The sequence below is a fragment of the Oncorhynchus mykiss genome, chromosome 9 (assembly GCF_057628025.1).
Source record: "Oncorhynchus mykiss isolate SJ-2025 chromosome 9, ASM5762802v1, whole genome shotgun sequence".
In the NCBI taxonomy this organism is placed as follows: domain Eukaryota; kingdom Metazoa; phylum Chordata; class Actinopteri; order Salmoniformes; family Salmonidae; genus Oncorhynchus; species Oncorhynchus mykiss.
In genome coordinates this window covers 53784720-53799681 of record NC_143030.1, presented here as the reverse complement: position 1 = coordinate 53799681, position 14962 = coordinate 53784720, and the positions used below count along the sequence as shown (strand labels likewise).

At 45.8% G+C, this 14962-nt stretch overlaps 1 protein-coding gene across 4 annotated transcripts in view; it reads right to left on the bottom strand.

The window, feature by feature from the left end:
- The window catches only part of lamb2l (laminin, beta 2-like), a 53504-nt gene that overhangs the window by 998 nt on the left and 37544 nt on the right, over positions 1–14962 (bottom strand). For all 4 annotated transcript variants that reach the window (XM_036988208.2, XM_036988209.2, XM_090184475.1 and 1 more), the window contains 18 exons: positions 13714–13835; positions 11573–11693; positions 11107–11299; positions 10269–10412; positions 9159–9390; positions 8470–8633; positions 8124–8348; positions 7689–7903; positions 7500–7596; positions 6402–6774; positions 6004–6188; positions 4230–4477; positions 3214–3429; positions 2878–3022; positions 2570–2777; positions 2228–2369; positions 1846–2022; positions 257–422 (listed from right to left, as the gene is read on the bottom strand). In XM_036988208.2, the coding sequence (XP_036844103.1) occupies positions 257–422; positions 1846–2022; positions 2228–2369; positions 2570–2777; positions 2878–3022; positions 3214–3429; positions 4230–4477; positions 6004–6188; positions 6402–6774; positions 7500–7596; positions 7689–7903; positions 8124–8348; positions 8470–8633; positions 9159–9390; positions 10269–10412; positions 11107–11299; positions 11573–11693; positions 13714–13835 (3373 nt within the window). The remainder of the gene's footprint in view (positions 1–256; positions 423–1845; positions 2023–2227; positions 2370–2569; positions 2778–2877; positions 3023–3213; positions 3430–4229; positions 4478–6003; positions 6189–6401; positions 6775–7499; positions 7597–7688; positions 7904–8123; positions 8349–8469; positions 8634–9158; positions 9391–10268; positions 10413–11106; positions 11300–11572; positions 11694–13713; positions 13836–14962) is intronic.

The window sequence follows — 14962 nt, the reverse complement described above, 5'->3', positions numbered from 1 at the left end:
CACACTAGTCCCTATATAATGCCCTACTTTTGAACAGTGCCCTATGGGCCCTAGTCAAAAATAGTGCACGATGTAGAGAACATCCAGTTTCGACCACATCTGCATACAAAACCAAAGACACTATGTTGATATTGTTTAGCCATGGACTACTCTTAACCCTGATTACTCTTCATGGATTCATACTGCTCTATCTACACCTGTTGAGTATGTATTCTGTATCATACGCTTGAGAGGGCAGTACAGTAACGTTACATACTCCGTAGCGTTTCTATGCCCTTGTTGGCCTTAGTGAGCAGGTCTTCAGCCTCCTTCTTGATCTCCTTGGCCCTCTGATTGACGTTCCCCAGGCCCCCCGAGGCCCCGCCCAGAGAGTCCACCTTCATCTGCAGTTCCTTGTACAGATCTTCCGTTTCATTCAGCCTCTGGAGCACAACCAGACACATAGAGCAACAAGTCAACGTGCGGGACCACATGGATATCTATTGTCAAAATGAATAGATTGCCACGGCTGAATTTCTGTAGTTCAATGCTTCCCATGGCTCCCCCTTCTGGCTATTGGGATAAAATTCATAGTGTGGTTTATAAATGTATATGGCAAGGTAAAATAACAAATGAACACACTTACAAATAGAGAAAGACGCAGGAAGACTATCCGTACCAAACTTTAAATTGTATTACAAGGCACTAGCATTTTGTCTCTTCCTAAATCGATTTAGACATGATTCTTCTGTCCCCTGAGTATGGAGAGAAATATGGTGTTTCCTATTGCTCTGGAAGAGGTGATCAACACTGACACTGTATATCCCTTAACCAATGTAAACCACGCTTTGGTCCTATTATTTCTCACAATTTATTTTTGGTGCAAATTGAAAAACAAAGTAACTGGGAATCAAAATGGCATGCCCATACTACAATATTTCACAATAATGCCTTGCGATCTGGAGGGCACCCTTTTACATCCTCCCAACGTTCCGAATGTGGAATCCTTACCCTTGCTGACATCATGGAGAGTAATGGTTGAGAACATTCCAAGATTTGAAAGACACATACACATTACCAGGCAAATCCTTTTTTCTATATTTACAACGTAGGTGAGCTATGCTGGTTTATGGAGTCCCTTGGGGAAACCAACTACCAAACCCTCCAATGATGGGATTTATAAATACATGATCTGGGCTCCCGAAAGGACTGATCTATATAATATATAAACTACTTTTGGAAGCTCATATTCTAAGCTAGCCCTTAAAGAAGTATGGTCCAGGTACAAACTCATACAAACGAACAACAACTAACAGACACACAAACAATGACAGACCTGCATGCTCAACACCTCATCCCTAGTGTCTGCATTATTATTTGTCACTTGGCTTGAAATGGTATCAATGTGTTTTTCTCTGTCGCCCATGCTATTTCGTATATATTCTTTCCAGATGAGTGATCCGAAGATAATCGTCCAGCCCATTGGGTATCTCACTACACCCCCATATAACATGTCTTGAAATATGCAGACAGACGGATTACAAGTTTACATTGTAATACTTCTGACAGAAAACGGTCTAGCTCCGCCCACAACTTCCGGACTTCATAGCATTAAACAAAAGCATGGATTATTGAGTCTTAATTAGTTTTACACTTAGGGATTTCTTTGTATGTATTTCTTTGATTATTTTGGTACCTGTAACCCCCCCCCCCCCCTTTAAAAATAAAGACTAAATCAAATAAAAGGTTGGTCACAAAAAAGCATGGAGGACCACAACCAGGATACACTCATCCAAATACACACTTATGCCAGCACGCAGGCAAGTACACAGTCACGGATGCACACACACACACACACACACACACCTGCTCCAGTCCCGATGCTGCATCAGTGGCATTTTCGGCCTGGTTCTTGGCATCTTTGGCCATCTCCCTGTTCTGATCGGTCTTAGTTTTTAGTGCCTCTACCCCCATCGACAGGTTGGCCAGTCGCATCATAGCATCCATCTGCTTGACCTCCAGATCCAGAAGATTCTCCTCCACCTGCACGGGGACACAACATGATAGATAACAGATTGAAAAACACACACACACACACACACACACACACACACACACACACACACACACACACACACACACACACAGAGACACACACACACACACACACACACACACACACACACACACACACACACACACACACACACACACACACACACACACTGTGGTGTGGACAGTAGTGTACCATTGCGGTGGTGTTCCTGGTGCTGTTCAGGTTGTTCAGGGCATGGTCCAGGGCTTTGGTTGCTTTCTGAATAGCCTTTTCAGACGCATCCAACGCCTGCTTAGTCGTGTTGGCTGTGTCCTTCACTCCTTCTGCTCGTGTCCTTCAAACACACACAGGACATGTGTGAGACCGAGAGCTCTGCTGTTCTACGAAAACACTCTCTGTGCATGTCCAGTGTTCCATGTTCTATCACATAGGCTAATAACAGAGTAACTACTGCTGAACAGACAAAGATCAACATCACTGATGTCGGAGTCTATACGTCTAAGTCTAATAGGCCTCGCTTTGCCTCTGTCTTACTTGGCATCCTTAGCTCGTTTGAGCAGCTCCTTGGCCTGGTGGAGTTGCTGGGAGGTGTGGTTGAAGACCCCTTCTACATCTGTCAGGTTGTTAATGTTGTCTTTAATCTGCTGGACCATGCTGTCCAGAGTGGTTCTGTTGACAGGAAGAGATATGGCCAGCACCTGCTGAGCCACCTTCTCTATACTCTCTGGGTCCGCACCCTCCTCTGTACACAACACACAGTGGAGAAGGACCATGATCAATTTCATATCATAAGACGTGTCCACAGAGAGAAGTTATCTGAAAGGTTACTGGCATTAACAAACCAGTCAGGAAATCTTTGATCTTCTGAATGAATTCCTTTAGTTTTTTATTGGAGTTTTCAAATAAGTCCTTCTTCTTCTGGGCTTTGTCCAGGGTGTCCATGGCTTGATTCTTCACATCCTGGGTCAGCATAGCAATGTCCTGGAGCTGGAAACATAGAACTGGGGATTACGGTATATGCAACACATATACAAAACATGCTAGGCTTACAAGAGCGCTGACAAACACATAATACATCCCCTTTTAGAGAAGTTAAACGGCAGATTTTGCTCAGCGATTCAGCTTACAGTACATGCATGCAGAGGTATAGTACAAGTGAGATATTTAGGCAGACAGACCTTCTTAGCCATACCCTGGAGATCCTCACTGGCAGCAGTCAGGTTGTCTGTGACATCATTGGCATGTTTCAGTCCCTTTAGGGAGGCGCTAACAGTCCCGTCACACCCGTCCCCTCCACACACCCGCCGGCCGTCATTGTCACGACAACCAGCACCCCCACATGGGCTGTCGTGACATGTGCCATTGGAGCTGGCATTGGCATGGCCACCACATACCTGGGGAAAGAAAACCAACACAGGTGGGGTCAGAGTCAGACACAGAGAGCTACAGGGTACATATCTAGGGCAGGGATAGTGTAACAGTTGTCACTAGTGAAATCATGACAGGTCTGACAGTTAGCTCTACGTGACAGGGATGACCGTCCTGCTAAGAAAGGCGACTAGCTTCCCTTTAGGATATAGACCCCACTACATTGTCCCCTACAGGCCCCTACACTCTTAGAAAAAAGGGTTATTTGTTTGTCCCTATAGGATAACAAGAACCTTAGAACCTTTTTGTGTTGAAAGAGTTCCACGTAGAACTTTGTATAAATGAAAGAGTTCCACGTAGAACTTTGTGTTAGTGAAAGAGTTCCACGTAGAACTTTGTCTTAGTGAAAGAATTCCACGTAGAACTTTGTATAAGTGAAAGAGTTCCACGTAGAACTTTGTGTTAGTGAAAGAGTTCCAAGTAGAACTTTGTGTTAGTGTAAGAGTTCCACATAGAACTTTGTATTAGTGAAAGAGTTCCACATAGAACTTTGTATTAGTGAAAGAGTTCCAAGTAGAACTTTGTGTTAGTGTAAGAGTTCCACATAGAACTTTGTATTAGTGAAAGAGTTCCACATAGAACTTTGTATTAGTGAAAAAGTTCCACGTAGAACTTTGTATTAGTGAAAGAGTTCCACGTAGAACTTTGGATTAGTGAAAGTGTTCCACTTTCAACCCCCCAAAAATATTTTGAGAGGGTTCCCCTTTCGGGGTCAATTTTTGAACCCTTATGGCTATAGGTAGCACCTTCTTTTCTAAGAGTGTACCTTGTGGCTCAGGTGGTGGACTTTCTTGTCTACGTCCTGGGCTTTGTTCTGCAGCTCTGACAATGATTTCTTCTGGGCCGCCACCGTGCGCAGGAACTTATCCTGCCTCTTGTTCAGGAGGTCCTCGGTGTGTGCGCGTGTTGCTTTAGACTCCTCCACAGGGCTGAAAGGACCAGACACTGAGGCGTTGCACTTCTGTTGAGCCTTCTGGGACTCACTGTAGTACTTCTTCACATTGTCAAACTGATCTGGGACGGGACAAGAACAAGGCGAAAGACATGAATGAAAGAGACTAACTGAAGAGTAAATAAATGTGTATGTGTGCCAGTGTGGGTACCTTTGTATGTGCACTACATCTTAATGTGTGTGTTTAATTATACTAGAAGTCCCCATAAGAATAGTAAACATACAAAAAGTGGACCAATCCCCTATTGTTAGTCCCCACGATAGGGCTGGGTGATATGGCAAAAATCTCTTATCCCAATATAGGTAATTTCCTATCCCGATAATGATAGATATCACAATATAGCACATTTTCTGTAAATTCAATGAATAAATAGTTTATTTAAAATGACCACATGTAAAGGTGTATTTCCTATTACATTTTGAATTATACTGAAGAAATAAAATGTAACTTACTCATATTTCTCCTTTTATGTAGAACCTTTGTGCACATTTTCAATTAAGCAGGTAACAAAATATAAAATATTAATAAAATATATAAATAATAAATAAAATAAATAAAATCTAAAAAAGTAAATAGTAAACACTTCAACTATAGTTGCAAACAAAATAAATATAGGCCTAGAATATATATATATATATATATACAGTTGAACTCGGAAGTTTACATACACTTAGGTTGGAGTCATTAAAACTCGTTTTTCAACCACTCTACAAATTTCTTAACAAACTATAGTTTTGGCAAGTCGGTAAGGACATCTACTTTGCACGCCCAATTTTTCAGTTTTTGATTTGTTAAAAAAGTTTGAAATATCCAATAAATGTCGTTCCACTTCATGATTGTGTCCCACTTGTTGTTGATTCTTCACACAAAAATACAGTTTTATATCTTTATGTTTGAAGCCTGAAATGTGGCAAAAGGTCGCAAAGTTCAAGGGGGCCGAATACTTTCGCAAGGCACTGTATATATTTTTGGGGGCTTTCCTGTTTTGCATGTTATTTTGGCATTAATATGTTTCACATATCAATTTGCATTTGGTACCTTGGGTCAAGTGTTAGCACCAACTCATGAAACCCCCATTTCTCGGCCATGTAAATTGGGGCCATGTTTTTGCAGATGTAAGTTGTAACAGCAGCTGTTATCTCCTTCCATCTTCGTGATTCTTTGCCATATAGTGTGCCGCGGGCAAAAGCCTCTTGCAACGTCTGAGTCGGGGGTTTGTTTTGAGCACTCAACTGTACTTTTTTGGGTCTCATCTGTACTGTTTCACATGATTCTTGCGTAGGTGGTGAAAGAGGTTAGTGGTGTTTGAGCCTGTTGTCGCGACCGGCCTGGAGCATATTTAGCTGTGGACAGTTTTCTGGTCCGTGTCAGACTTTTCATACCCAAACCACGTCAATTCGACCGTTTTAGGGTTAGGAGCTAGGGTTAGTTTTAGGGTTAGGAGCTAGGGTTAGTTTTAGGGTTAGGAGCTAGGGTTAGTTTTAGGGTTAGGAGCTAGGGTTAGTTTTAGGGTTAGGAGCTAGGGTTAGTTTTAGGGTTAGGGTTAGGTGACTGGGGAAGAAGAGCGGGTCAAGAGGAAGGCATTACCTTGGAAACCAGAGCTGAGGTTGTTCTCCTGTTTTTGGCGGTGGTGCATCAGAGTGGTGTTGAGGTCCCTGAGTTCTCTCTCCATCTGGGTCAGGTTCCGCCTTAGTACCTCGTCCTGCACCGCTGTCCCATTCAGCTCCCGGGCCACACCCATCAAACGTCCGTCAGTCAGAGCTATCTCTGCTCTGGAATGCCACATAGTCGTGTTGGACATCTGACTTCTCATATGACTCAGTCCATAGTCAGTGGGCATTGTCATTTTCACACAGAATCCTGTTTTATGTATGTACTTTCTGTCAGTATGTCATCAGTGGATTGAACTGCTCTATACTGCAAGAGGTCAAAGAGCACTTCCAGTCTAGTGCCACCTACAGTACAGTACAGTATGACGCTGTTACCTGAGGTCATCAATGGACTGGCCAATCAGCTGGTGTAGTCTGTCCCAGTCTCCGTCTCGGATCAGGTCCTGTACCTGGGCCAGTTTGTTCTCCAGCTCGAGGATGCGTTTGTCGCCCACGCCGGGCGTCTCTCCGCTCTCCAGGATCCTCTGGATGTCGTAAAGGATGTGGTCCAGGTCCCGGCGGATCATACACACTGCGTCGTCCCACAGCTCAAAGCAGGGGTGGCACCGGACACACTTAGGGAATACCCCGGTGAACCCGCGGGCACACTCGTCACACCGCCGCCCCACCGCCCCTTCCCTACACTCACACACCCCTGTCACACGGTCACACTGGGCCATCTCCGAGCCCAGAGGGTGACAGTTACACTCTGAGGGAAGAGGGAGAGGGAGTAGAGAGATGGAGAGGGAGTAGAGAGATGGAGAGAGATAGAGTAAGAAGATGGAGAGGGAGTAGAGAGATGGAGAGGGAGTAGAGAGATGGAGAGGGAGTAGAGAGATGGAGAGAGATGGAGAGGGGGAGAGAAATGGAGAGGGAGAGAGATGGAGAGAGAGATGGAGAGGGAGAGAGATGGAGAGGGGGAGAGAGATGGAGGGGGAGAGAGATGGAGAGAGATGGAGAGTGGGAGAGAGATGGAGAGGGAGAGAGAGATGGAGAGGGGAGAGAGATGGAGAGGGGGAGAGAGATGGAGAGGGAGAGAGAGATGGAGAGGGGAGAGAGATGGAGAGGGGGAGAGAGATGGAGAGGGGGAGAGAGATGGAGAGGGGGAGAGAGATGGAGAGGGGGAGAGATATGGAGAGGGAGTGAGATGGAGAGGGGAGAGAGATGGAGAGGGGAGAGAGATGGAGAGGGGGAGAGAGATGGAGAGGGGGAGAGAGATGGAGAGGGGGAGAGATATGGAGAGGGAGTGAGATGGAGAGGGGAGAGAGATGGAGAGGGGAGAGAGATGGAGAGGGGGAGAGAGATGGAGAGAGATGGAGAGGGGAGAGAGATACACATGAATATATACATAGTGAATATGAAGATGGCAGTAATGCTGAATATAGAATTAAAGACAGACTCTGAAAAGCTTATTGAACTGTGTCATGTGATCACCTTCACACTGCACACGTGGGTCTCCCCAATGGAACTGCTCACACTCAGTGCACTGCCTTCCCCCAAAGCCTTGCTGACAGTGACACTGTCCACTAAACTACAGGCAGACAGAGAGAGGGATACCACTGATAAAGTCAAGTACATGAAACAAAAGTATGTAAAACTGCCTTTCCCAACTATAGGGCCTACCATGTTGCAATGTGATCCCATAGCGTGCAGAGGGTGGCAGCCACAGCGCTCACACCCTCTGTCTGTACCATAGTTCCAGTAGTCGGGGGCACACTGGTCACAGTTGTGGCCGACCACGTTGTCCCGACACGGGCATGCTCCTGTCTGTCTGTCACAGTGGCAATGACCGTCAGTGCAGTAGGACTGCTGTGTACCTGCTGTTACACATGTGCAACCTGCAGATGGAATAAGACACAAATGTCAGATGCAATACAACACTCACAGAGCAGAGAAGGTCGTACTCTATACTGTAGCGCATGTGCCCTGCAGACACGTATCATCACCAATGACAATGGTTTGTTTCCAGTGAGCATGACCAGTCCCTTACACAGATAAGAAAACACAGAGACAGAACTCAAAGGAGGTTCAACCATCTATTGTCATGGAGTAACTCACGCCTGCAGTCCTGGGCCAGGGCGTTGCCATAGTAACCAGGTTTACAGTCGGAGCAGGAGGCGCCGTCCGTGTTGTACAGGCACCTCAGGCATTGTCCTGTCCTGGGGTCACATGACTCTGGGTCCTGGGTGTCGATGTTGCCACTGCACTGGCACGGGAGGCACTGCCCGCCTGGGTGCTCAATGTTGCCATAGTAACCAGGGGCACAGCGTTCACAGCGAGGGCCTAGGGTAGGGAAGGGGTTAGGTTAGAATTTAGGGGTTAGGTTTAGGTAAATAAGTGAAATGCCGATAAACCAAGCTGGGATGCATTTTTTCATGAGCTAAACTGTATCATTGGGACTCACCTGTATAGCCCTGTTTACAGTTGCAGAGGATCTGATTGGATGAGATGTCCGTGTGACAGGAGTCTCCATTGGAGTGTCCACTTCCTGGGATCCCAGGACAGGGACATGGTCGACAGTGATCTCCAGACCCCAGCACTGGGTTCCCAAAGAAACCATTCACACACCTGAGCAGGGAGGGACAGAACATGTGCATTTGAGTATTGAGCATTACCCATCATCACAATATTATCTATTGGACTATTACTGATCAAACAACTATCTGATCCAACCACACTACCAATCACTACCCTGTCTATCTCACTCCCACTGCCCACCTTTCACAGTACTGTCCATCAGTGTAGTCTCTGCATGTCTGGCACTACCCTGTCTATCTCACTCCCACTGCCCACCTTTCACAGTACTGTCCATCAGTGTAGTCTCTGCATGTCTGGCACTACCCTGTCTATCTCTCTCCCACTGCCCACCTTTCACAGTACTGTCCATCAGTGTAGTCTCTGCAGGTCTGGCCCTACCCTGTCTATCTCTCTCCCTCTGCCCACCTTTCACAGTACTGTCCATCAGTGTAGTCTCTGCATGTCTGGCACTACCCTGTCTATCTCTCTCCCTCTGCCCACCTTTCACAGTACTGTCCATCAGTGTAGTCTCTGCATGTCTGGCACTACCCTGTCTATCTCTCTCCCTCTGCCCACCTTTCACAGTACTGTCCATCAGTGTAGTCTCTGCAGGTCTGGCACTCCCCTGTCTGCGGGTTGCAGTCATCAGTGTGACCGTTACACTGGCATGGCCTGCAGCTGGGGAAGCCCCACTGGCCAGGCTGGCAGTCTGAACACTGGCGCCCACTGGCCCCCTGTCTGCACGGGCACTGCCCCGTCACCGGGTCACACTGGTGCCCCAGAGAGCCCTGGGAATGGCAGTCACAGGCTGTGAAGGGAGGGGGAGAAAGAGAGGGAGAGGAGGGAGAAAAAGAGGGAGAGGGAGAAAGAGAGAAGGGGAAATAGTATTTTGGATGATGTGTGAGGTTATCCAGTGTTTGACACACACAAGATGTAGCACCTGCCATATATAGTATATAAACTGAGTGTACCAAACATGTACTTTCCATGACATAGACTGACCAGCTGAATTCAGGTGAAAGATATGATCCCTTATGTCACTTGTTAAATCCACTTCAATCAGTGTAGATGAAGAGGAGCCTCTTAAAGAAGAAGTTACAGATCTGTGAGAGCCAGAAATCTTGCTTGTTTGTAGGTGACCAAATACTTATTTTCCACCATAATTTGCAAATTAGAAGAAGCATTTCAAGGTCCTGGAGTGGCCTAGCCAGTCTCCAGATCTCAACCCCAAAGAAAATCTTTGGAGGGAGTTGAAAGTCCGTGTTGCCCAACAACAGCCCCAAAACATCACTGCTCTAGAGGAGATCTGCACGGAGGAATGGGCCAAAATACCAGCAACAGTGTGTGAAAACCTTGTGAAGACTTACAGAAAACGTTTGACCTCTGTCATTGCCAACAAAGGGTATATAACAAAGTATTGAGATAAACTTTTGTTATTGACCAAATACTTATTTTCCACCATAATTTGCAAATAAATTCATTAAAAAGCCTACAATGTGATCAAACAATTTTTCTCATTTTGTCTGTCATAGTTGAAGTGTACCTATGATGAAAATTACAGGCCTCTCTCATATTTTTAAGTAGGAGAACTTGCACAATTGGTGGCTGACTAAATACTTTTTTGCCCCACTGTATATATTAAACAAAGATATGATTCATGACTGAAAGATGCCAGTGCTCACTCACCAGTACAGCCATATGGTCCAAAGCCATAGGTGCCAGGTGCACATTGGTCACACCGTTGTCCAATCACGTTGGGTTTACAGCGACACTGACCTCCGACCCTGTCACACTCAGCACTGAGAGACCCCTGGGGGTCGCACTGACATTCTGTAAGGAACATGAGAGGAGAAGAAAAGTGTTTAGTCAAACAAGCCATGGGTGATGGCATACGGAGACCATATCAAATGGTGTTACAACAGAGTTACATTCAGTGTTGCCAATTTAGCAACTTGGTCGCTATGTTTAGTAAGTTTTTACGCCCCTCCAGCTACTTTTATTGGTAAAAGAGGCTAGTGACAAATGCACTACTTTTCAGGCTTCTTTTGAGGAGTTTTGCCACCGAAAATGCCTATGGTTTTGATAGAATTTAGTGACTTTGAGTGGGAGAAGCTGCAACAGAAGTCACAGCAATGGTGCACACACAGGCAGAGAAGCACAAGGGGAGGGGGTGCGTGGCGGGAGAGGGGGGCGAAAACGCTACGTCGGGGACCGCAGCAAATTGATGCTGTGACGTCGTCGCAAAACGCAATCTAGCGACTTCTAGCGACAAATCAAGGAGCCAACAGCGATTCTTACTGAAAAATTGTTGGCAACCCTGGTTACATTGTGTTACTGATCACAGTGCAGCTTGTAGTAGTAGATTGGTAAGTAAAGTGATTCAATAGTTGGACCGGAGAAGTATTTGATACCCAGTATTCGATAAGAAGGCATTAATGGAGGCGTTGCCTAATGTTCCCTTTCCTTTGATATTTGACCCCTGACCCCCCGGTTCAGTGTGCGGCTGTGCTGAGTGTCCACTCACGCAGAGCTCCGTCATGCAGGATGGCAGAGATGCTGCAGATGAGCTTGGTGCACATCTCTGCCAGCATGGGCATGGGCATGGCCATGAAGGAGTCCAGACACATGTAGCGCACCATCTCATCACGGCGCTCCTCCGCCGCAGGGTCGTTACCCTGGAAACCAAGCAGCTCCGTGTACTTGGGGATCAGCACCAGCTGGGGAGGAATGGAGGGATGAAAGGTAGTAAAGAAGGTGAGTGAGAGGTGAAAGGAGGTGAAATGTAAAGTGAATTTGGAACCTATTGCGGTCTTACGCTTAATGTAAGTGCACTTTTGTATTCAGACCACTAGGTTGCGGTATCTGGTCAACAGTCATTATCACATCACTGCTGATTGTTCCCTCACACACATAAAACGGTCATTTTGCTTCCTGTTTTACATGAGCTCCATCTAATGCGGGGCTGTCACGCCAGAGTCTGACTGACTCACTGAATCAACAAGGATGAAAGCGGTCAGGTGTCTCTGGGACACTCCGTGGCGCTGGAATCTGATGGCCACGACATAACGGTTACTGGGCTCAAAGCAGAAAGGCCTGGGCATCTGGACATACCTGTTGGGTCACACAAAGAGATTCTCTTAGCTGACACTCTGATATGACATTGTTCTCGTGTGAGTTGTGACACAGCCGTATGGCCCTTTAAAGATGAAAAGAAATACAGCCAGAAATAAAGAAGTGAAAGAAATCAAAGCTAGCCTTGTCACCAGATGACGCACAGACCTTGGCAGCAGCTAATGGAGATCCATAATACAAAAACACATTCACGCCCACAAACACTATACAAACACAAATACTCACCCACAGACACTATACAAACACACATACTCACCCACAGACACTATACAAACACACATACTCAAGCACAGACACTGTACAAACACACATACTCACCCACAAACACTATACAAACACACATACTCACCCACAAACACACATACTCACCCACAAACACTATACAAACACACATACTCACCCACAGACACTATACAAACACACATACTCACCCACAGACACTATACAAACACACATACTCACCCACAGACACTATACAAACAAATATACAGTAGGGACAGTGACAGGATGAAACAGGGAGGTCTGGGACCCCTTGATTGAAAGAGACAGATGAACAGTCTCTGTCAGAGGGCCTTTCTCCTCCTGCTCTTCAACACTGGTAAACAGACGACAGAAGGAGACACAGACGGGGTAACAAAAAACCTATCCATTGTGTGTTTTTTAGATGTGCTGCATTCCACAGAAACTAATTGCACACAAATAATTGAGAACGGGTCTTTGAGTTCATAAAGAGGAGGAGTTTATACCCCACCACCCCTTTAATCGCTCTACTCTCAACAAAGACTGTGTGATCCAGTCTACCAGTCACTGTATGCCTAGTGCCCTCCTTGTTTGCCCTCTCTGCCCTCGCATCCTGTCTGACTTCTGACTCGCTGTCTGTGTTTTGGGTCACTTCGCTAATTGGTTCTGCCTGAGGCGCCAATCATAGAGCAGAACAGCAGGGGGAGCCACGGTCCAGTGAGCCAGTAAGATCCGGGCGAGGGAACGAACTCTTCGTTACACTGAAGTTAATTCTAAGGGAAGTTTCTCAACATGTATAGGTTGGTTGACCAGAGAATAGCCGGGGTAGAGACCATACTAGGCAGGTAAAAACAGAGAGGTAGACCGTCAGAGAGTCTTTATTAGATGGGGTGGAGAAGGAGAGGAAGAATTGGACTGGCCTGTCTCCATGGTGATGGTTGACAGAGTGTGAGAGAATGAGTGTGGACAAAGAGCATGCTGCAGGACAGGCGAGTCCATATACAGAGGAATGTGGTGGCAGGACTATTTCCCAAAGCAAAGTTCAGAGGAACGGAACACAACAAGGTCTATATCTTTATTGCTGATAGCAGTGTACTGTATATTACCTGTAATCAAGTACATGTTCTCCTATTCACTGTCATTGTGAACAGCCATACACACAGGGAACATTTTCTCTGCACAAATCATTCATGCGTTATCTTCTGGCAAGCTTTTATCTTAACCATCTGCAATCTCAAGGATGCGCTCAGCTAAATACATGTAAAAGGAACTCAGTGAACCGACAGCGACTTGCTCTCACCTAGACTGGGCGTTTTCACGGTTACTCAATCTCAATACACTATCAATTTACTTTAACAGAAGAATGTGCTCGCACGCCCATGTGTTTGGCCAGAACGAAGTTACAGGAGACAGTATATTGGCTCCTCTGTATCCTAACAGTGAAATATCCAAAATACCCCTTCAGGAATGTTGTGAAATCCTTAGTTACCAGATGATCAGCTGGATAGTAACCATTGCTAGAGGTTTAGATAATATAATAGGAGTCACTGTTAGATTTATACCTGGGTAATAAGCAAAAGACCACACGCACACTGACATACAGGTTGGCACACGTTAATGACACATATATGGGAAACATACACAACAATTAAAACCTCTACTAAAACTCTCTCTCTCTCTCACCCTAAAACTCTCTCTCTCTCTCATGCACATGCACGCACACACACGTACACACACATGCTGTTGGTATCAGTAGTACCTCCTGTTGTGCGGCAGGGTGACAGTGTAGAGCTGTTCAGTGGGAAGCAGGTTGCCACAGCGGGAGCTGGTGGGCAGCAGCAGGGAGGTAACACTCACTATGGCCTCCCAGTCCTCAGTAGACTACACACACACATAACAGACAGTGTTTTAAAGGTAGGAAGCATCATTTGTTTTACACTGTTCCATTGTTACACTGTTGCAATGTTCCTGCACTGACACCCTTGTCTTTTCTTACCAGCACCGGCTTTGATGGTGTCTGCTTTATTGAGGAACGGTTTGACTTACTTTGACTGTGATACGTGGTTGTCCCACCTAGCTATCTTAAGATGAATGCACTAAGTTGCTCTGGAGAAGAGCCTCTGCTAAATGACTCAAATGTAAATGTCAAATGTAATCACAATGATCAATACCGACTACCCCCTGTGGGGTAATAAAATGAGGGAGACGACATTCAGACATTTTATTTCAGATAGTGTAATCTTGTCATACTGTAATATTGTACGTTGGGCTTGAATTAAGGTGCCATTCTGAAAGTATACAGACCCCTTCACTTTTTCCACATTTTGTTTCGTTACAGCCTTATTCTAAAACGGATTAAAAAAATATATATAAATGCATCTATCTATACACAATAACCCATAATGACAAAGCAAAAACAGGTTTATCACATTTATATAAGTATTGACCCTTTACTCAGTACTTTGTTGAAACACCTTTGGCAGCTATTACAGCCTCGAGACTTCTTGGGTATGACGCTACAAGCTTGGCACACCTGTATTTGGAAAATTTCGCCCATTCTTCTCTGCAGATCCTCTCAAGCTCTGTCAGGTTGGATGTTTCTGTGTTTCTGTCAAGCTCTGTCAGGTTGGATGTCAGCCGCTGCACGGCTGGTTTTAGGTTTCTCCAGAGATGTTCGATCGGGTTGCTTAGGGTCGTTGTCCTGTTGGAATGTGAACCTTCGCCCCATTCTGAAGTCCTGAGCGCCCTGGAGCAGGTTTTCATCAAGGCTCTGTTCATCTTTCCCTCGATCCAGTCCCTGCCACTGAAAACATCCCCACAGCATGATGCTGCCACCACCATGCTTCACCGTAAGGATGGTGCTGTGTTTCCTCCAGACATAATGCTGCCACCACCATGCTTCACCGTAAGGATGGTGCCGGGTTTTCTCCAGACATTATGCTGCCACCACCATGCTTCACCGTAAGGATGTTGTCGAGTTTCCTCCAGACATGATGCTGCCACCACCA